At 43.8% G+C, this 22,643-nt stretch overlaps 1 protein-coding gene across 3 annotated transcripts in view; it reads right to left on the reverse strand.

Annotated features, from left to right (window-relative positions):
• The window catches only part of ARHGEF6 (Rac/Cdc42 guanine nucleotide exchange factor 6), a 37,693-nt gene extending 21,481 nt beyond the window's left edge, over positions 1-16,212 (reverse strand). Inside the window, exons 1-6 of one of the 3 annotated variants that reach the window (XM_014884985.2) lie at positions 16,028-16,212; positions 14,944-15,027; positions 6,938-7,022; positions 2,427-2,554; positions 1,828-2,029; positions 21-91 (exon numbers count right to left, since the gene is read on the reverse strand). In XM_014884985.2, the coding sequence (XP_014740471.2) occupies positions 21-91; positions 1,828-2,029; positions 2,427-2,554; positions 6,938-7,022; positions 14,944-15,027; positions 16,028-16,192 (735 nt within the window). In that variant the 5' untranslated portion in view covers positions 16,193-16,212. Of the gene's footprint in view, positions 1-20; positions 92-1,827; positions 2,030-2,426; positions 2,555-6,937; positions 7,023-14,943; positions 15,028-16,027 lie in introns of those variants that run through there. The other 2 variants (XM_088173043.1, XM_088173044.1) reach the window with 2 other exon arrangements.
• Positions 16,213-22,643: the final 6,431 nt, after the last annotated feature.

Genomic DNA, 22,643 nt, shown 5'->3' on the forward strand with positions numbered 1-22,643 from the left:
ATCAGCACTTTAAAACTTACCGCAGGGTAATAATTCTTTGTCAGCTGAGTGTTTTCTAGCCCTTTTAATGCTTTGGGTGAGAGTGGTTTATCTGTACAAAAAAAAAAAAAAAGAATAAATTGCACAGCTCTCATTATTCCATCAGGAAAAGAGACTGCCACACAATGTCCAGCAAATGTAACTTTACCCCTGTGACCACAAAACTTCAATTGCAGGGTTTGTTTCCCTCATTTCACAAAAAAACTAGGAGAAAACCAGTGGCATGCACGACACTGACAGTGGCCAAGCAAGTCACACCAGAAGCTTCGTGCAGCCTCTGCCAATCGATGTCCAGGTTTGCTCCAAAATCCCTGGCAGCAGTCTGGTATCTGCCAATGTTTGGAACTACAGTTCTGCTTCACCTGTCCCACTAAATTTGGTTTTAAAACTGGGTGTCTGTCAGGAATGACAGATATTATGGTTTTTTTCCAGGTGATTCACAAGGCACTTTAAGCCAACCCCAATCAACATGCTGACCTGATCTCCACAGTCACTTGTGATGCAAAATCCTTCTGGAAATCAGTTCTCATTCTGCATTTGATATATCCCTGTCATGTCATGCAGCTCCCTTCTGATTTTTCCTATAGGACTCAAGTTTGCTCTCCTTTGTTTAAAACAGCTCTCCTCCCCCCTCACTGAGGTAATTAGTGATTCCTAAGTTGTGCTAGGCAAGCCTTCAATCCCTGCTGCAAATTCCTACTCCAGCTCAGACATCATTTCCCAGAGGGAAACAGTGGGAGATGAGATATCCTAACAATTTTTTTTTCATTTAGAATTAAATAAAAACTGACCTAATTCTGAGCACTAAATCATGAAATTTTTTCTTCCCTCCTTTTCTTTATTTTTGCAAGAGTAGAAGCAAGGACGTGTAACAGAGGCTGCACATTGTGCAGCCACTTCACAGACCCCTGCTGGCATCTCAGTGTTTGAGGCCGGAGCAGGTCCTGAGCCATAGAACCAGCGCCAAGCACACACCTGGTCTCTGGTTATGGTAAATCCTCAAGGCACACTAAGGAGTTAAGTTGCATTTTGCAAAAAAACAGTTTAATTTCACACAAAGGCCTGGGCGGGGGTGAGCTGCTTGAATGGATGTGTAATGCCACAGGGCAGTTGGCCAGGGGCTTCACATCATCACCACCCTACATCTGCGTAAAAACACATCGTAGAAAATGTTAAGGGCACTCAAGACAAAGCTCAATAAAGGCAGATGTCATAGACAGATCATTCCCTCTCTCTTCCTTTCACAATATTGCAGCAGAAACATCTGGGTTAAAACGTAGTCTGTAAAATCAACCATGACTATGGACCAAAACAGGGACCATGCCCTGTGGCCATGCAGTTTTTGTCGGATTCCACACTGTGATGATGAGCATCCATTCCACTGATGCCTGAAAAGCCAGGATCAAACACAAATACATTACCTGACCAAGGTCTCTAACAAAAAGCTAGTTCTGTGCTCAGACACTGGAATGACCTGATGGCTCCCCAGGACAAAGGGGACCCACATCCACCTCTGCCCTCATCCTCTGACAATATCCCTGCTTCCGTGCTGCTGGGGCTTGGGGGGAGCAAGAGAAAGGCACAATGTGCTGGGAAGAGGGTGAAGCAGCTCTCAAGAAATTCATCCGAAACACTGCACTTTACCCGTCCGTTCATCCTTCCATTAGCCCAGCTGCCTGAAGTACACAACCGGTCCTTAATTAATAGCAGCAATTTCCCAAAGGCACGAGGGTCCTCACTGCATTATGCCACTGTCATTCAATCAGCCCTTGAAAGCAATTTGCTTACCGGCAGATTTGATTTCTCTGACGTAGTTGCTTGGGAACCAGCCTGTTTTTCCATTCAAGGTGCCTTCCCACCAGCCCCCTTCTTCAACTCGGGTGACATAAATAATGTCTCCTTTGTTAACAGAGAGTTCATCTTCATTGGTCTGCTTAAAATTGAACCTGGCCTTTACCACCAGCTGATGACTGCCATTCTCGGTCATCTCCTAAGGAAAGAAATGAGGAAAAACATCAGTAAATAGTAAAAAAAAGCAGAAACCACGGGGACAAGCCATTGTTCTTCTCTGTTGTGACAGCTGTTTTTTCTGTATTGCTCTGTATAACAACCAATAATATCTTGCTGTTGCGTAAACACTCCCTTCAGAGGACCACAAGGTCCCTCCCAAGCATTAATTTGGTCTCCCAGTGCAACGGGTGGCCGATAAGAATCACTCTTCTCATGTCACACAGAGAACCACGGCAGTTTGGAGAAGCTGCAGGACTCTCTCCAACTGAGACAGCAAACCCATGGTGGAGATCAGGGGTCTTGACCCAGAGATACCAATCACACTCCTCTACCCCCAAGGCCATCAAACCCACGATTACACGTTAAATAAAGGGTACCACAGGCTTGGACTGCCTCTGGAACAGCCGTGCTGCCTGGAAAGCTGTGCCGCTCGACTCACTCGGGGGGTCTCCAGCCACGCAGTTAAGAGAGGACAGATGTGAACATGGCCCTTTTGACAGCTGATCTGGGGAAACAAAACAACGTCAGAGTTTTATCCAGCTGTCCAGCATCCCTCCACATCACAGCAAAGCAAGGAGTAAAGCCTGTAAAGAAAACAGGAACAGGGCACAGCTGTTCAAAGAGCATCTATCACAGCAAGACAGCAAGTGCATGGCATCTGCAGCGTGGGTACTCCCAGTCAGCAGTGAGGGTGGTTTTCTGGGCTGGTATAACCCTTCCCTCATGGAAGAAGTTGAATTGCATCCCAAGGCACTCCAGCTTTGCAGCCATACATCCAATTGCAGTATTTCTTTTAAATACCCCTTAAAACCGTAGAAAAGTAGAATAGTACTCAGTACTGTGATTTCCCACTGGAAATGTTTCTGGGATTCAAGTAAGCACTGTTGAAGGTGTGTCAAAGTTTAGCTCTCCAGTGAGTGCTCTTAGCTCTGCAGCTGCAGTGTGGGCTATCCCACTGAGTGGGGAGGAATGCTGAACACAATCACTCCTCTATTTAGAGGAGTCCTTCTGGGTTCATTATCCAGCTGAAAGAGGCTAGGCACTATTTTGATTGCTGTTCATGGACTGTTGCCATTAGTCATGTGAGAGAGGGATTCAAGCCATGCCGAGAAAGGACAAGAGTGTCATCCCCAGATGAACTGCCCATGGAAAGGCTCAGATCATCCCAGCAGCTCCTGGAGCTGCCTCCAGAGCTCAGAGCTCCTTGCTTTGCAAACCAGTCTCTAGGCTTGTTTCTGTCCCCACCTGATGCTGGATGCAATGCTTCTGCTCTGACACATCTGTTTTCACAATTAGTGATTTGTTTCTATATAAATAGCGAGAAAATTGCCAGAGGGTAAAAAGTTTCCTGGTCCTAACTGTGCAGGGACTGAGTCAGTAGCATTGTTGCTAAGAGCAGCTCCTGCAGGATCTGGCAGCACTCAGCCCCAGAATCCTGTTGGATGCTGCAGAGGTGTAAAAACATGGGATTCAAGCCACCCGGTAATTCCCAGTGCTTCACTGCTACTGTACCCCACATCACCCTGTGGGACACCATTCAGATCACCTCTTTTCTATGTCCCATGGTGCTCAAAAGACACAACAGCAGACCTTATCATTTCAGTAAACTGTGAAGGACTTTTAAGATTGGTCTTGCATCTTCTCTTCAGATTTTAGGGCATTTCTGCATTTCAGAGCTGCAGTTTTCCACCTGCAGTGGAGACCTCGCATGTCCATGGACCTCAAAAGCAGAACAGAGCAGTCTGGAGGATTCCCTGTGCTGGGTTTGCAGGTCCCTGGACCACGTTTGGAGTTCTGCCTTGAAAACACTGCAAGAGGAGAGGGTGATAAAGCCATGAAATGTGCGCAGAAATTGGAAAAGACAAACTCCAAGGCTGCTTTTCCTCCATTCTCTTCCAGTCTGAATGGAAAGCATGGAAAACTCATTCTGAAGGGGAAGTTTGGTAGGAGTTACAGGAACTCAGCTGGGTTTTTATTTCAATAGGAAAACACCTCATCCTTAGATTGGACCTGAAACAACACAAACTGTGAGGTCTTGGGGAAGGGACTGTGTCTCTCTCCTACCCCTCGCACAGTGGGGAGCAGGTCTGTGACTATGACTTCCAAGTGCTGCTGCCTTAGAAAGCCCAGCCATGCCATATTCACACATCAGTCTAGCCAGTCCATGCTCCAGTCAAGGACAAGATCCATGGTAAACCTTGTGTGCTGTCAGTGAGTCAGTTTTCTCTCTTGCCCTGCTCGTTACACAGTTGCCTGACAACCGCAGGGTCAATTTCCAGCTTCCTGGGCTGTAGCAACAGCAAAACCCCTCCCCATGTAAACCCCACTTTGCCAACAGAGTGAGTTTCTCCCTCTGAAGCATCCTGATATTTGAGCAGGAGCAGTTTTGGCTGCTCTTGGTGACTCACAGGCCAGGGGTGTGGCTGGCTGCCAGTGTGAGATATTCTTCCCCTGATTCCTTCTGAAAGGGAGGGCATAAATCCTGCGTCCAGACTTCGCTTATTCAAGTCATCAGCCACAGTCCCATGGAAATTACCCCATTACTGTTGATTTTATCATTCTCCCTGCCCCTCCCAATCTTCCAAAGCTTATTTATAAATATCTGCAGCAACCTAGAAACAAATGTAAAACTGCCTTAGACAGTTTGGCAGGGAAGTGTATCATTTATATTGCATCATGACAGTGTCCTATTTTATGCCTGGTCCAGCATGGAACACTGCTGCCATATGTTGCTTAAACTATGGTTAAAATAGCTGGGTTTTCTGCTCACATTCCTACACTATTTTTGGCAGATGAGCCTTGTCTGATCTAGCACAGCTGGTTTTCCTCCCCTGCCCTTTCTTGCAGACAAAAGCATCAAGCTCTGTATTGCTGTGTTTTGATGGACAGCTGCTGAACTACAAGTTTATCCACTACAAATGATGCCTCCAGTTATTTGCATAAAAAGATCCATGAATACACAAGGATTTGGACTTCAAATGGATGCTCAGAAATACATTCCCACAGCATTTCCTTAGCTGACACCTACTTCCCTCTGCCTCCAAGCAGGGTGTTGGGATGCAGCAGTGCTGCGGGTGTGGGATGTGCAGGCATGTCAGAGCCTTGGCAACAGCTGCAGCTGCAGTAGCTGGTACCAGGCTTATCCTGATGTTCCCTTCAGCCCATGGCCTCTGGCAAATCAGACAAACTGGACCATCTGCAGTGGCAGTTTGTAGGACACAGGCTCGTGCTCCTCAGGAATTTGGCCAAGCCACCAAAAAGTAAATGTTTGAGACGTGTATTTATTTTACCCTGTACTTTTCCCAAGGGTGCTCTCTGCATGAGCAGCTAATTTTATTGCAGGCATTGCGCTTTTTAACGTTTAAACACAGAAAGCATATGTTCAAACAGATGTTTGCCATGAAACCAAGAGGATCCTAGCTTTTCTATAGCCCCATCAGTAACATATGACAGGAACTATTCCCCAGCAAAGCCCTGTCCTGGGCTGAGCTGGCACGTGAGTGGCTGGAAGAATGGAGTTGGGGCTGTAAATAAGGGGACAGATGTGCAAATGGCATTGCAGACCTGCCACCTTGTCAGCACACACCACATCACACCCCTCCAGTCCAGCAACAGGCAATGGCAGAGATAGGAGAGTTTTTCTCTCCTTTTGCTTTTAGAATAATGAAGCAAATATCAATCATAACAACAGCATTTGCAGAGGTTGCTCCTGCCCGAGTTAACCTAAATTTTATATCCCCCATCGCACTGAACTGCAAGAGCTTCTGCACAGGGTCAGTGGGTGCTGTTGGTAATTGAGTGGTGAGAGTCTGGGAGAGGCTGGGAGGCTGAGGCTGAATTCCCCAAGCTTCTACAGAGTGAGCCATCAGCAGAGCTGAGTCCTGCAGAACAGCAGCCTCAGAACCTGAATTTCTTCAGGGCAGCATTATACACAGACACACACACGTGTGTGTACAAATCATAGGGGGTGGGAGGTTTTCATTTTGACATTTCCTCTTTTAAAACATCTCAAATGTAACCTGCAACAAGGAAATGGAACTCTTCCCCTGGTGCTGGATTTTGGTGGGTGTGCAGGAGTCTGTCCTAATACACTTGTATGACAAGAGGCTGTGAACTCTTCCCAACACCAGGCAGACCCTGATGCTTCTCATCACCTCAGAAAAGGGACCCTGGTCCCCTCACCCCTCTCCAGAGCACCACTGCGCTATCATCCCCCCTGTTGAACTTCTCCTTTCACAGACTACGCTATCATTTTAAAGCAATCTGTAGAAAACAGCTACATATCTGGGATGGAATCAGGATAAGCTGATTTGTTTTGCTTCAGCGGCCTGCTCCTGCTCCCAGGGACACAGGACAAGCCACCAGCTTGATTCCCAGATCCAGGAGCCTACTCCATTGAACCAGGAGGGGAGAGAGAAAAACATCAATACAATTGACTGAGCAACTAGCAACAACATTTGTTTTGACATTCAGGAAAGGCATTATGCAAGTGGAGCTGATTTTCTCTTCAGCTTTAGAACACACTCTTTAAAATCTGATATTTGCATTTAGGAAGGCACATTTTCCTTTATCTTGAGGATTTCTTATGCTGACCTACTTTGATGTCCCTTAATGCTCAAAACTGAGCAGAGGTCCCTCAGTGTAAAAGTGATAATTGAGCTCTGCAGAGTTCACACAGCAACTCTGAAACATCACATTTTAACCCAGAGTTGGCAGAAGCCTGAAATGTCAATCCCACCATCCACCATCAGCCATCAGTGCTGGCAGCACAATTTGACAAACCTCAAGAAATCACCATAAAGTAGAAATTAACAAAAATTAAAAACTGTCCCTGCATACACACAAGAAATAGTTTGAAAGGACAACAGAAGAATCCCTTTTTTCTTACCTTCAGTAGCTTTATTTACAGCTGTTAATGTGCTCAGGACCTTGGAGAACTGATCTCCTGTGTACAAATCATGTGGATCAAACACCTGTGAAAGATGAACTAAGTCAGTCGAGCCCAAACCATCTCCCACTGGCCATGGTGCTGGAGGGTGGCAGTGAGGATTAGGCAGCCCCTATGTCTCCACAGGGAACGAGTGCTCATTCAGGGCTGACAAGTCTCATTTCCTTTACAGCCAGAGAATTCCTAGGGCACTGCTGGCAGGCAGCGTGGGAAGGGCAAGGGAACCCAGAAGCATTTGGAGTGTAATGATGGGAATAGGGATGGAATCAGTACTGTCTGCAGAGCAGAGACTCCTCTGAAAATCACCGAGAAGGTTACTGCTGGCCTTGAGGGAAGGAAAGAGTTTGTTGCTATTTTTGTTACTGAAAACTGAAGAGATTGAGGCTGTACATACAGATCTATGTATAAACACACATATATTTTCCACGGCAGAATTAACACACATGGAATTTTCTGCTATTGCAATATATAGTATATTTACTATATATTTACTTCTTTTACAGGAAGACAAATCCAGTTATCTTATATACAAAAACTTCACCCTAAAGATTTTGGTGTTGCTGATCCTCAATGGCAAAACAGAAATACATGGTTAGCAAGGGCTTATTTTCCAAGACTGACAACCTGAAACTTGTACACTTCAGAAATCACCACCAGTACAATGAGGGGCAGTTTGAGTTTCTAAAACACTTCAACTCCCTCTAACACCTGAAAAATGCTCTCAACTTCATACAGACTGTACAAATCCCACCATTAATGAAGCAAAGACGAGGTACAAGAAGTCCCTCTTGTCGGTACCACCATGGCACCATCTGCTAATCCCCAAATACATGTTGTCTTGCAGATGGAGACCACAGATACACAAATCCAATAAACAGCAAAGATGATTTTAAAGCTCTCCTAGCAGATACCATCTAATTACAAACACTTCCAGCACACTAAAGAGTGTATCCTGCTAAATAAGGAAAGAAGTCTTAATTACCTTTAGGCTAGTACTGCCCTTTAAAACAGCCCTTTCTTGCTTTCCTCACAGAGCTCCTTGAATATGCTTGGCATATTTCAAACAGGAAGGGGACTGGCCTCTCTCACAGCCCAGGATGCTTGTGGCATCTCCTCCTCTTAACCAACACACCAGAGCAGCACCAAAGTCCAATACAGAGAGTACAATGGCTGCTCTTTGTTGAGAACAGGTTTTCAGATTGACTCAACTACTCAATACTGAGAGACATGCTTTACCCCAAAGAAATTTAGTCCATGTTTAGCATGGGGACAGTTTACTGTCATTACAAATATTAAAACCTGTAGCTTCACAGCTCTGATCACATCTACTGCTCTGCACATTCCAGGGACATACCCACCTACCTTGGGCTGTTTCTGAGCTGATCTATCACCTGCATTCACTTGGGTTTGCTCCTTTGGACCATGCAAGTCCCAGCCCCTCTCCCAGCTGGTGCATGGAACCCGTTTTCCTGTCCTGCAGTTACAGGCAGTGCTATCCAAGCACAGCCTTCAGCCCTAAGCAGCGGCGCTCCCATCTCTGTGGAAAGAGAGACGGTACCAGAGAGCCCGGACGTGCTGGAGCCCCTGCTGGAGCATGGGACCTTACAGCTGCACAAGAGGGAAGTAAACAGTCAGGCTGGGTTGTTTGCATGCATCTCTCTGGTGTGTTTTCTCAGCAATACCCTTTTTCTTCCACTTCATTAATTGCAGAAAAATAAAGTTCTGCCTTGAGTTAATGCCTTTTTTTTTCCTAAGGAACAAAGTAGTAAAATATATCCCAAATTCTTCAGTACAGAGAATAATGCTATAAACTCAGAGTCATCAGGCTGACAAAGTCCAGATGAAAATGGTGGTAAGAAAAATATGCAAAAAAAATTCTAGCACAAAAGCAAGTAATAACATTTAGAACGTCTTCATGGGAAAATTGTCTGTAACAGCTACTGTGGAACAGTGGCTATGTGGAAAACTCTACTGGGTCAGCTACTGTAATGTAAATATACTCTGCAGCTTGATTCAGAATAAATTCCTCATACAGAAAAGTCCTCATTTATGGGCAAAATATTACTTTTTCCAGCACAATCCATCAAAAATTCCGTTCATAACTAAAAGACAAGCTGCAGCTAGAAGACAAATAGAGGCAGAAAAGGCTTTTTCACTTCTAACGCATGGAAGATCAGACGGATGTAACTAAAACCGCATTTGAATCTACACTGTCATCTGAGGATCTCCATCAAAACGCTACTCTGACTTCCAGAATCAGAGACTGCAGCTCGTCTCGGTGAAACACTTCGGCTGTTCGGTCAAGCATCACACCGGGCAAGAGAAGCTCTGCACTGCCGCACCGCCAGGCTCCGCGCAGGCAGCGAGGGGATGAGCAGGAGCCGGTGCTTCGCGGCCAGAAGAGCACCCGATTATTCGAGAAGGACGAGAACAGGAGACTCAAACCCGGGTGCAGCTAGCAAGTTATCAGCACCCAAAATCCCAGTCCCGCGACGGGAAGCGCAGAAAAGTTAAGGAAAGCCGGGTTGTGTTTCGAGTCCGAGCTGCCCGCATTTGGACAATCCCCGGCATAAACCCTCAACTGCGTGCCAAGCCCGAAGCCCGGCGCGGCCGCGACCCCTCCAAACCCGAGGACGGGGCTGGAGCCGCCCGTGCCCCAGCGATGCGGCGCTTCGGGCGCTCGCTGAGCCGGCTGCTCCCACTGGACCTGCCTCTGCCTCCAGCGGGAGCGGCGGCGCGGCCGGAGCTCCGCCGGCATCGGCGAGACAGAGCCGGGCGGGCGGCGGAGCGCCCGGAGCACAAGCACCGCGCCGGCTCCGGGTGCTCCGCTCGGGTGCCGTCAGCCCCTCGAGCGGGGACACGCGTGGGAACTGCCCGGAGACAGCCGTGCAGAGCGGCTGGGACAGCCGTGGGGACCCCGGGGGACGGAGGCAGTCGGTACTCACGGCGGGCGGGCGGGCGCGCAGCCCCGGGGCATGGCGGCAGCGCGGGCGGTGCTGCGGAGCGGCCGCTGCGGCTCTGACCCGGAGCCGGATCGCAGCGCGGCGAAGGGAAGGGAAAAGAAGGGAAGGGAAGGGGAAGTGGCAGGCGGCGCCGCCGCCCCGCTCCGCCCCGCCGCTCGCTGCGGGACCGTGCGGCCGCAGCTCCCTCCGCCGGCCGCGGGCCGGAGGCACCGGGAGACCCCCGGAAGGGCAGGGAGCGGACGGCAAAAAAGCAAAGAGATGGGAAAGGGGAGAAGAAAAAAGCCGGGAGGGGAGGGAAGAGGAGGGGAGGGGAGGGGAGGGGAGGGGAGAGGGGACAGGGCAAAAGTAAATCAGGGAGGGGAAGGGAAAAGGCGGGAGGAAAAGAGGATTAGAGGAGAGGAGAGGAGAGGAGAGGAGAGGAGAGGAGAGGAGAGGAGAGGAGAGGAGAGGAGAGGAGAGGAGAGGAGAGGAGAGGAGAGGAGAGGAGAGGAGAGGAGAGGAGAGGAGAGGAGAGGAGAGGAGAGGAGAGGAGAGGAGAGGAGAGGAGAGGAAAGGAAAGGAAAGGAAAGGAAAGGAAAGGAAAGGAAAGGAAAGGAAAGGAAAGGAAAGGAAAGGAAAGGAAAGGAAAGGAAAGGAAAGGAAAGGAAAGGAAAGGAAAGGAAAGGAAAGGAAAGGAAAGGAAAGGAAAGGAAAGGAAAATTTTAAAGGACAGGAAAAGATGGGACACGGAAGGAATACCCACGCTGTTGGAACAGTAATTGCGGCAGGTTTGCACTGCTGTGAAGAGAAACACTGCAGAAGGGCCCATAGATGAGAGTGGAGGCAGTGAGACTTGTCCTCTGCTGCCTGTGTCCATCTGTTTGGGGAACATTCTCCTGCAGGGAACAGGAAAATCCCCAGATCCATCAGCACACCAGCAAGCTGCAGTGTGCACAGGAAATGGAGCACTGCACTGATACCCAGGGTGAAGCCCAGCTGTAGGTCCCAACTCCATGCAGGGACATCCCACACACCTGGAGCCAGGGGTCTCTGGAACACTGGGTCACTCTAAATTCAGACAGACCCATTCTCCCGTGCTTGTGCTGGTTGGTTCTGGAGGGGAGCTCTCACTGCTGACGTTATCCACCTAGGAGAGGCAATGTCACTTTGGAGTGAAGCCAAAGCAGAGCAGGTTTTGGGAGTGTGTGGATGGGGAGCTAAGAGGGCGATGATTTCTCACCTGCTCTTCCACACCTTCTGTCCAGGAAGTTTGTTGGAGGTTGCAGGCACCTCCAATAGCACAAAGAACCTCTGTGCTGCCCATTATGGTAATGACCCTCTGCATAATCTGTGATCGTTCTGGACAGCCAGGTTTAATCCTACTGATTTATCTTGCACATACAGTTCTTGGATCACAAAATTCAGACCTTGCTAAAAGTTTTGTAGTTGTATTAACAATAAAATGCTGCTGCTGAATGAAGGTCTTGTGCTTCTTCAGCAGCAAATGATGCCCAGCTATTGATCTGGGGTTGTTATATGCACACTGGTGTCAAGTGCGCAAGCAAAGTTCCCATTTCTGTCTTCAAGAGCAAGCTAGGGCAGGAGCTTTCTATGATCTTTCTCTTTTGTCATGATCTCTTCCATGTCTCTTCTACACTAGACTACACCTGGCCATAGGGACAGAACCCTCTGTTGTCACTTTCCACTTCAACCCACCTGCATCCAGCTGGCATTGCCTTAGTAATGCCCACTCACTGGACCAGGTCTTGGATCAGACACACAGCTCAGATGTGGAAGCCACAGTGTAAATGAAGCACATTCAGGATTTCTGCACTGTCCCTCAGTCCAAACCACAAAAGAATCCTCTAAGCTCCAATGAAGTGCCCACATCTTTTGCCTAGTCCTTTGCCTCAGCAGAGCTGGGTTGACAGATGTTCTTATAATGTGGATCAAATTCTAGCACTGAAAAGCTGTTGGAAAGTTATGGACACAGTTTCATTGTTTCAATTCAACACTTGCCTTGTTAGAAGAATGGGGTGATTCCCCTGCTTGCCATCTCTTTTAGGACTAACATACATGAAACAGCAAGATTTCAGGCTTCAGTCCTGGGCTGGAGCTAAGAAACAGTTTTGTCATTTATACTCTGACATGAGCTGGATTCTTCCAGCTCACACCTCTAGCCTGTAGAATGGCTTCAACTTAATGGAGCCAGTTCATAGCAGGAAGGTCACAGAGTGTCCTTCTACCCCTATGTCTAAATGTTTCACTGCTCCCATAAAACAAGAGAAGTTGCTGTTTGCCTTGCTATGTCTTTCTTCCAATTCTTGAGTTCCCAGGATGACAAAGGGTAGGAGGGAAGTGCTTATGTGTAGCTCTGAAAGAGTAACCTCTATGCATTCCCTCCTACTGTGAAAGATTGGCAAGCAGTGTCTGTTCAGTGAAAGGTGGGACTTGGGTTTCCACCAAAAGCTGCTGGAAAGCCTGCCTTCCACACTGACCACCTTTCCTGCATGCTGCCAATGCCCAGTGAAGTGGTATATTCCATGGCAGCTGCACAAACATCCATGACAAAAGCAAATGGAAGGCAGACTACAGTGAAGCCATGGGATGCCAGGATGGCCTGCTAATGTCAGGTTTGAGATTCCCCAGGATGAGGCCCTTTTGTACAAGTCAGCATCCAGAAAATAAGTCGTGAACTCTCATTTTCCTCAGAATATCCTCTTTTGCTCACATATGCAACAGGAACAGAATATTTGACCTTAACATGCCCTTATCAGTTCTCAAGACAGAAGTGGCTTAGGTCCAGCTCTAGGGTACTTCTTCATATCTAAATAGCAGGAGTTCACTGTGGCATTTGGAAAACCATCAGGGTTTGATTTTCATATCCATGGTTTGGGTAAGCAGCAGGATGGCTGCCACGGAATTCAAATGTATTAAGGCCAGACCTTCCCTGATGTCACCCTCTCCTCAGGCTACATTGCTGAGGCAGAAAGAACCCAATTCTGTGCTCATCTTCCTTTTACCCAATACCCAATTACTGCAATTCAAATGCTGGTAGATCTTGGAAGCAGAAGGTTCTCTGTCTGTTCTGATGTTCCAGACATGCTTCCAGAGTAAATGTGATGAAGTAAGCCCTCTCCTAAAGGGCAATGGCCCTTTCCAAGGCAAACTAGGGATCAGGCATGAGGGAGGATCACCAGTAGGAATGCTGCTTACAGTCTCCTTGTCAAGTTGTTCCAAATAGAGAGAGCTTTTAGAAGGAACAGATGGCAGAGGCTTTGCCTGAGAGGACTCAGAAAAGCTGGCAATCCGGGAGAAGAGTCGGAAGGAAGCACCCTGCCTGTGCCTTGTCTTGCCCACCATCTCAGCTGTCCTATCTTGAGCTTTCTTCTGCCTGAAGCTACAGAGAGGATTTAGGAAGAAGCAAAATTAATGTCTTCACTTGGCATTCTAATATGACAATATTTTGGGAAAAAAAGTAAGAAATTGTTTTCATTTCACTGCAAGATTTAAACATGGGCTAGAGAGGTTCGAGTTTTTATCCAGCTGTTGAGGTCTCCTCTCACAGCAAATGGGAGAGGCACACATGAGCATGAGGGAAGTTACTGAAGGCTCAGAATATCTCAAAGATGAAGTGGGTTATAAATCAGAAGAAAAAAGAAGTCAGAAGCCTTGAATTTATTAAAGCCAATGAAGAAAAGGCACATGGAGGATCAGAGGAACACCTAGAGATAGACAAACCATGTTGCCTCTTTTGAGTACCTGAAAACTGGAGTTTGTCTGCAATATTGCAGAGCTAGATTTCAAATCTATGAGATGGCACTGCACAACAGTGAGGACTGTTCCTCTGTCCTACCTTTTAGGTGTTTAAGATTCCTACTTTTAAAAATACTTTCCACCACAACCATTTTATTATTAGTTTGCAAATAGAAAAATAAACTCTCAGAAAAATGGAAATCACATGGCCAGTACCAGAAGAGTGGCAACAACTGATTTCTAATGCGAGAGGCCTTCAGGGATTATAAATCAATCTCTCTCTATATACACGCTCTTAAAACTGTGCTGCTGCTGCAGGCTCCAAGAAATGCGTCACTGGACAACAAAAGACCAGGGAGACAGTTCTGGAATGAGCACACTTGCATGATGCTTAGCTAAAAAGCTCTGAAGAGAAGGGCTCTTTTCTTGTTTAGACCTTCAAAGGAAAAAATGCAAGAACAGAGATATTGTGGGTTGGACTTTTCTCACTGTGGTGCATAAATATTCTGTATAATGCTCAAGGATGCTGTCCCTGCTTCTGGCAGATTTAGTCTTCAGAATATTTTTTCCCACAATCTTGAGCATATTTCAAACAAGAGAGTGATGACTTAGTTACAGGTTTCTTTTTTTTACTGTAGGAATTTAAGTGTGACACAGAAATCTTTAGATAGTAAAAAATTTGATGGCAAAATTAATTGAACTCTGAAGTGATTCATTTATACTCTGATCTTGTAAATACGAGCTAGGGTTAAGCATAAGAATCTACACAGATAGGATCAGGAACAGCCACAAAAAAGGTATCTTTCGACTTCATTAGGATTATTTTATTGTGTAAGGAACAATTTAATATGTGTTTGGCAGAATCTTACACAACAGTTGCAGGGGATAAAAAAATAGTGCAATATCAAGAATACTTCACTTTCCCATTAAAGCAAGGCTAAATCCTGCAATTCCTTCTAATAATAATTTTAAAAAATTACAAACAGGTCCAGGTTGAAGTCTGTTTAGACAGACCTCCTGTTATTGCTGCATGCTTTGTCTCAAAAGATAAGGATCTGTTAAGCTCACAGTCAGTACAGTTTCCAAATTCCCCAGACTGAATATCAAATCATCCATGCTCTGATTTATGTTATTAATACAAAAGATGAGGAATTGATACCAACTTTTTTCCTCTGATATCTGGTTTCCTTTGAGAAGGCTGATCAAACTGGCATGTTGCAATAAAAGAAAGGATCTAAGTTGACTTACCTCCACTTTCAGAAGTGCGCAGCCTTTCAAGAACTCTTGAATATTACTGATGCAATCAGCTTCATTTTTAGGCTCCAGGCAATACTAAAGAAAGAAAATCCACTGATCTCATTGCATTGCCTATGCTGAGAAGGCCTGCATGAATATTGACATGTGCCTTTTATACTGAATTAGGGAAGCTTCTTCAGGGGGCGGGTGGGGGTGGCAGGCAAGCTGTTGAAGCAGGAAGAAAGCCACTGGAGGAAGTGATGCACACACAGAAACGGTCGGCATCTTGTTTTGAATGCCAGCATGAGACAGTGCCCTAAGTGACAGTGGGAAACTGATGACCTTTAACAACATGCTGCCCCAAACCACCACGTTAGAAAAACATAACAAACTAGCAAAACTGATTTCTGCATAATGAAAGCCTCCTTTTTTATAGGGTGGAGAACCTTTTGTGTTGTTGGGGTTTTTTTAAAGCTTCTCTTCTGTGTTGCCAGCTCCTATCTCTCATTGGACTCCTTTTTTTTCTCCTTCAGAAATTCTTATCACACTTCTGGACTGTGAGTACATGCCTTGTCAAACTGTAACAGGAGGCATTCACATGGCTTCAATACCAATGGATTTACTGGTCTTCAGACAGACCAAATGACACAGATGCAAGGGTTACTTGCTTATTCCTGTTCCAATCTGCTTCTCCAGTGCATTTCCTGACTAACAAAGCGCGTTGCAGTAAGAGTTTTGAAAGTGAATATATTTACAGTTGCAGTTAATTATATTTACATAAATACTGATACTGATAGCCTTCTATTCAAAATCAAGATATTCTGAACTCTGGTAGACCAAGTATTTCCTGCCACTGACTGAACATGTGTAAGTGAGCCAACTGCAGCCTTGCAGGGTTTTTTTTTTTTCTGGATGTAGCAACAAAATCAAATGAGCTACATACTTGGCTCTCAATTAGAAACTTAAATGTAAAACACCTCCCTCTGAAGCTCCTTGCTCCTCTCTTACCAGAGTAACTGGGCCTCAGAATGCCCAGGGCAGTTTCACTGAGCAGGGCTCTCGTCTCAGGGTAGCAAAATACATCAGAAAGCATTACCTTTTCTGCAGATCCCGGAAGAAGCCGATTAATGAGTTTGCAGAGCACAGTTCCATCTTTTAGAGAAGTTTTCAGGAACCCCTCCGGATCATCTACTATTTTCTTAGGGGAATTTAAGACTCCTAGTGAAATAAGCCACGTCACAATCTGCTCTTCTGGATTCATGGCGGAGAGTTCTGCCACCAGTGCTGTTCTCCTGTACAACAGTGTACTGGAACCCACATCCGTGATTGCATCTTCCTGCTGCAGCTCAAGTGTGAAACTACTTGGTTGGTTTTTTTTTTTTTTTTTTTTTTTTTTGCTTAGTACTGAAACCAAATCCTAAGAATTGAAAGAAATTACTCTAAGGTCAAAAACTGTTGTTAGAATAATTCCTAACATTTGGCAGGATGCAGGAAAAGCAGATTGTTAACTACATCTTTGCAAAATTATTGAAAATGAAAGTATTTTATATTAATAATTACACAAAAAATATCTCAGGGACTTCCTCCTTGTGGCAGCTGGCACCCTATCACCTAGTAAACTTGGTCTGAACTTAAGGTTATTGCCCAAAGACATAAATTACTTAATACTATAAATAACAATGTATTTATAGTGTTAAAACAGAATTCACAATAGTGATGTTTTGGAGGAATGTAGTGCTAAATAAAAATTTTAAACTTTATGTGGCAAACCTAGTTATTAAAATTGCCTTTTACAGTAGTTTTCTATTTTCCATTGTCTGATTTTTTGAAAACAAAATCTGATCATGCACTCTATGTGTAAATCATGCTCCTCTTTAACTGTTGTGTAGAGGTCCACATATATAATCCAAAATGGTAGTCTCTCAAAACAACTACCTGGATAACTTCAAAAAGGTCAGGAATTTAAGTCATCCTAAACTGAGAATAAAAATCCTAACTGTTTTACTTGTCTTATTAAGATGTCCCCTTCTACGATTACTTCAGGATCCACTGAAGGTAGTTTTAGTTTTTCACCCTGCCCAGGGCAGTATTAACCGTCACTATTTAGCACAGCAAGTCAGAAAAGTCCATTCATCTTTAGAACTGTCCTTTCACCAGAACAGATGGAAAACGAAGCAATTCTGTTGAGGAAGTTGGAGCATCACGGCTTGAAGCAATCCAACAGGAACAAAGTATCCTAGAGACCAGAATTCTTGGTTACAATGTTATGAGTCAATTCCTACCCTGTTACTTAAAACAGCTGTTTTCAAGAACCCAGTGTTACCAAACTACTTAGGATTTAAAGGCTCGGGAAAAACAGAGCAGCAGGATAAATCGTGCACTGTAAATGTGCATGGTTTTGCCTCAACTTTGCAGTTCTTATGACTGGTACTGGGATCTACCTACGGACCTGTTTGAACAGCCACCAGTAAATCAGAACTGTCCTTTTAGTGTTAGACACAATTCTGATCCTTTAGAGGGTTTTGGGATCAGTTCCAGGTCTCTGTAGTGGGAAATAAATACTAATAACACACGGCTGCAGGCACTGAATAAAGTGGGTTACAGCTCAATCACAGCTCCTGTTTTTTAGTGAGGCACATTTACAAACGTGTGCAAAATATTTCAAAATTATGACTAATTGGCAATTCAGATTTTTTGGGTTTTTTTTCAGATGTCATGAGCACTACTGTTTTGCAGAAGGAAATACATACAGTATCCACTTTCATAATTATTTTTTCAAATCTGTAGGTTGTAGGTAGCCAAGACAACTACTAAGGCTCGTTTATCACTGGGTACACACATTTGGATACAGAAGACACCTCAGTCACCTCATCAGAACACAGCACTTTCCAAGGTAAAGAGAAATACTTCCAACACTGGGGAGAACTGCACACCCGCTTCATTGAAGTCAGTGTTACAAACCAAACACCAAAGCACTTCACCCATTTCCTCCTCTGAAGGAAACCTTTGGTATAATAGATGTGCAGGTTTAGTTTTATGATTTCATATGCAGCTGCTGCAGCCAAGAAGATATTAATGCCTGAAACTACAACTAAATGAAAATACTTCTCACATCTTAAACACTTACCAACTGCTTTAAAGACCTGCAGATATGGATATTCACAAAGTCCAAAAATTTATGGAGTTTTTGATTAGCCACTTCAATCCCAACCTCACATCCTTTAGAGTCCTTTCTGTACACATTCCAGCTTGTTTACCCACTCCCGCACCAAAATTAATTCTGTGGCAAACCCAGGGTATGAAGGTAGAGTCACTAAAGAACAGTGACTAGCCAGTGACTAGAACAGAACTACTATGGTCTTTGGGAAGGCTTCACCTTTGGCTATTTGCTGACAGCAACAAATCAAGTGACTCGTCGATCATCTCCTGCAGAGTCAACTTAGTTACAAATACTTATTTACAGCCTGATTGATACCAGTGATGACTAAATAGCACAGTGTTACTCTCAAAGGGGGAGGCTTTCCTATATCCAACTACCAAGTGACTCTGGCAGCATACACATCAGACCAGCACAGTGACAGGAGCAAGGTAAGAACAGCAGCCACGTATTCAGAATAATTTTTGAGCGGTTCTTCTCGAAGTCATTAAGGCATTCACTTTTTTTTTTACAGCAGAGGGAAAACACTCAAGACTGCAAAGAACAGCACTGGAGTATTTGTCTGCTGCAGAATCTAGGGATACATTTCAACTGTAGCTTTCAATGACGAAGTTTGACTCTGTGCATGAGATAATACTGCAGATCAGGGTACACTCATTAATTAGGATTCTAGGCAGGCACTAATCTTACAGTAGCTGCCATTTTGGCATTACACTTTAGGTAGGATGATCCAGTTCAGCCTGAACAGCAGCACTCCAGACTACAAGCTAATACTGAAAAAGGAGTCTGATAGTACAGAATGTTACTTCTTCTTGCAGAAGCGATACCGAGATCACCTTGTAACAATAACCTTCCAAGATGTAACACCAGTAATCTTTACCACCATCCCAGTTTCTCTGAGTAAAACATGTTCTTCTTTTTAATCAGACAAAAAAACCAAACCCGTAATACTTGTCAACAGTAAATTTATTTGCCCTGAGAAATACTGCAATTCTACCAATCTGCTACACAGATTTACTTCTGGAATCTGCAGCCCATTACTGATGTTTAAAGTGATACCCTTACCCCAAATGTAAAGATTTAAATCTGTAGACAAGGAATGTATGCTTTTTCTTCTTTAGCTATTCATTATGAACTGAGGGTTGTTTAAATGACATCAGTTTATATCTATCACAAAAGTCAGTGTAAATTTTATTATCCATGATTGTTTATGAGTTTTCTACATGAAATAGCAATGCCTAAGGATTCCTCTCACATACATTGGCCCATCAACATGTATGTAAGAGAAAAACACATCAAAATCAAGACAAAGCTTTGAAGGAAGCACCTACTCCCAAGAGATGTAGTGCCATCCAGTGTACATAGAGAATACTAATTATTCTGGGCATTCATCACTAACATTGATTGTCTCAGTACACCAACACTCTCCTCTTCTCATCCAGAAGGTCGGGACAAAACTGTTAATGTAATATAGCAGAAGTTTTCATGATTTCTTGGTGAAGTCCCCTGTATTCAAGAGGACTAAGGCTCACATCTGTTTAACTTGGCTCTTCTTATCAGCATAAATGGCAAGCACACACATAAAGGGCAATCCAAGTACTGTGCTGCTGTAGGGTGAATGAGCAATGAGCCAGCTCACTCTGGACTGTTTGAAGATGCCAGCTATGGCAGGCAGTGGTTGGCATCCACCATGAATTTTAGGTATGTCCAAGAGATCAGTAGTGCCACCATAAAAGGCAACTCCTGAATGCTTCCACACAATCCTCTAGAAAATGGTGGGCAACACTACACTCAAATGCCAGGCTGTATCAGTTGTGATTTGTTATCCTTCGATTTTCCAATGCATATCCACTGCTGCACTGCTACCTTCTAGCCACTGTAACTGGAAAAAGGAAATGCAAGTTAGTATCCACTCAGAAGCCAAGAGACAAAAAAGCTAAATTAGCTTGAATTAAATTTATATATACAATTAATACATTTGGATTGTATTTTATTTGTTCCAACAGTATGAAAGCACATCAATAGCTAACTACAATAATCAAAATGCCCTGAGGACAACTTGCATTAATTCACACTCCTTGTATAACACCGTCTCCAGGGCAGGTACTAAGTACTGCAATTCCTGTGTGTATTCCCCCTTCAAATTCTACCCACTACAAAATCCCACCAGCTCTTGATAATCTCAGGAGTTCTGTAATACATTGGTATACATATTGGTACTAATCTCTAAGTAATAATGCACTATAAATTAAATACAGCATGCAACCAAGGAAAGGTAAACACCTGGCAATTCCAATTACAACCTGGTTTTCCACAAGGCTATTATTACCTTTCTTGCCACAGGTTAAGGTCTATTTACTGCTCCCTTAACACGGGTACCATGCCTGTTAAGAATCTGGAAACATTTAGAAGCTGAAGAGAAGGCTGAGAGTGTGCTTTTGCCTCTAATACCTGTATTCATTACAACATGGTCACAAGAGATTTACTAAACTGATCCACTAAAAAAAGTGGATAATACTAATATAATATAATACTAATATAATACTATTTTTTTAAAGGGAAGCTTTTTCACTGGTCAAGAATAATTAAGCTTCAGCTTCCCAGCTAACAGAGACAATTAAGGTGCACACACACGAAGTTTAAAACGTTCTGACACAATCTGTACGATGATTTGTCAGTATCTTTTGAAGTCTCCTAGAATACTGCGTATTAAAGACAGCATTTTGTCTCTTATTAGAGGATCCAAGACATGGATCTGTGTCAAATTATAAATTTGAAAACTGACTCCTGATGGCTTTTTGTAGGTGGGTGGGGGAGTGAAGGGGAAATGCTATTTTTAGACCTATTTCCCTAATCTATTTTAGTAGCACTAGTGACATCAGTGATTTTTGAATGAAAAAGGTTTAAGTTTTCTTAACCTTTAGAAACACCTATTGTGAAGTGTCCTTTTAATAAGACTCAAATTTAACTATTTCAACAGTCACATCTTAAAAGGAAAACAAAGACAAGGACAGCATTTGCTGGTCGAAATTTTATCAAGTGTCAGAAAGATAAAAAGCTGGTAGGGCAGTAGCTTTTATTTCACTTAACTACATGCATCCCCTGAACAGAAAACACTTGTGATGATTCTGCATTTTATCTGAAACACAATCCAGTACCCCGAAACAAAGCGTATTTTTCCTTTATTATCACGGTAACAGGAGGAATTTATCAGGAGTATTTATAAAACATTACTGGGATATTCTGACAAGGGCATTGCACAGTTACTCAGCTGCTGTTACTGAGACTCTATAAGGAGAATGAATTATAACCCAATCGAGGCTACCAACATCACACAGTAAACAGAACCTATCCTTCCCACAAGACAGGACCTCCCTGGTAATAGTGCTGTCAGAGAAACTAACTGTACTTGGTTACACTACAGCTTTTTTCTTTTTTTGCCATTTTAAAGTTGGTTCTTGAGAGTAGAATTTGAAACTAACAACAAAATAGGTTCTTACATTTACAGACTCAGTAAAGAATTACATAAAGGGGTACACATACTTCTTCAAATAAATGCTTCTCTCAGAAAAGACAGGTGTTCTTATCCTTTAATCTGTACTAGATTTTATCAAATTCTGCACAAAGTATAAATTATTTCCACTTTTTTACTAAACATTATTAGGTAGAGAAATTTTATTTTCCAGGAAGATGATTAGTATGACAGCCACTACCACTTTTTCCTTATGAGTTTCCAGAGAAACAGGAGAAAGACATACTTTCAGATAAAAGCTGAAGGCAGCGGCTCTTGAATCTTCTTGAAAAGTAATTTTAATAGAGTAGGCTTCAGAGCCACAAAACACAACTGTTCTATAGTCTTAAACCATTCTGGAGCTGTCTGAAGTCTGCAACTTAATCCCAGGACCTCTGCAGAGATCAATTCCTAATCCAAGATTATACTCGGTCTAATTGCTCATCCTACACATTTAAGAAAACCGATTAAATGTCTATACTGACAATTATTATTACAACGCTGATTTTTATGGCCTGCTCTTACAAAAATTCATACTTAACACTTTCTGCCACATGACTCGAAGTGCAGTTGTAAACATGTTTTTCTTTAGCTGTACCCAAATTGGCCCCGTTCTTGCAGGTAAGTAGCGTCTTGCTTCCCTTCCTAACCTGGCTAGTTTACAAAGCCTTTGTAACCCTTCTCCTCCAAAATTTAAACAGAAATCAAAAACAGCAGCCATGAAGAACATCCATTGAAACCTACGAACACAACAACTAGGAAACTTCCTTGCAGCTATTACACTGCTCTAACACTTACCTTACGTATTGGTACAGGCACCACTCACGTCTGCCATCAACACAGATGAACCAGCATTATTTCAGCGGTATCTTCTAGAAGTTATCCGCCTGCAATTAAGAGAAGATACAACAAATTTCTCAACAAATTGAGAAAAATATGTTTTACAGCACAAGTTAACCACCTACAGTAATTGCCCCATTCCAAAACAATAGCACAAGTTCAGTTTGCAGATTATTCAGTTGCAAGTTTTTACTACTTCTTTAA

This window comes from Sturnus vulgaris, chromosome 14 (assembly GCF_052056855.1).
Source record: "Sturnus vulgaris isolate bStuVul1 chromosome 14, bStuVul1.hap1, whole genome shotgun sequence".
In the NCBI taxonomy this organism is placed as follows: domain Eukaryota; kingdom Metazoa; phylum Chordata; class Aves; order Passeriformes; family Sturnidae; genus Sturnus; species Sturnus vulgaris.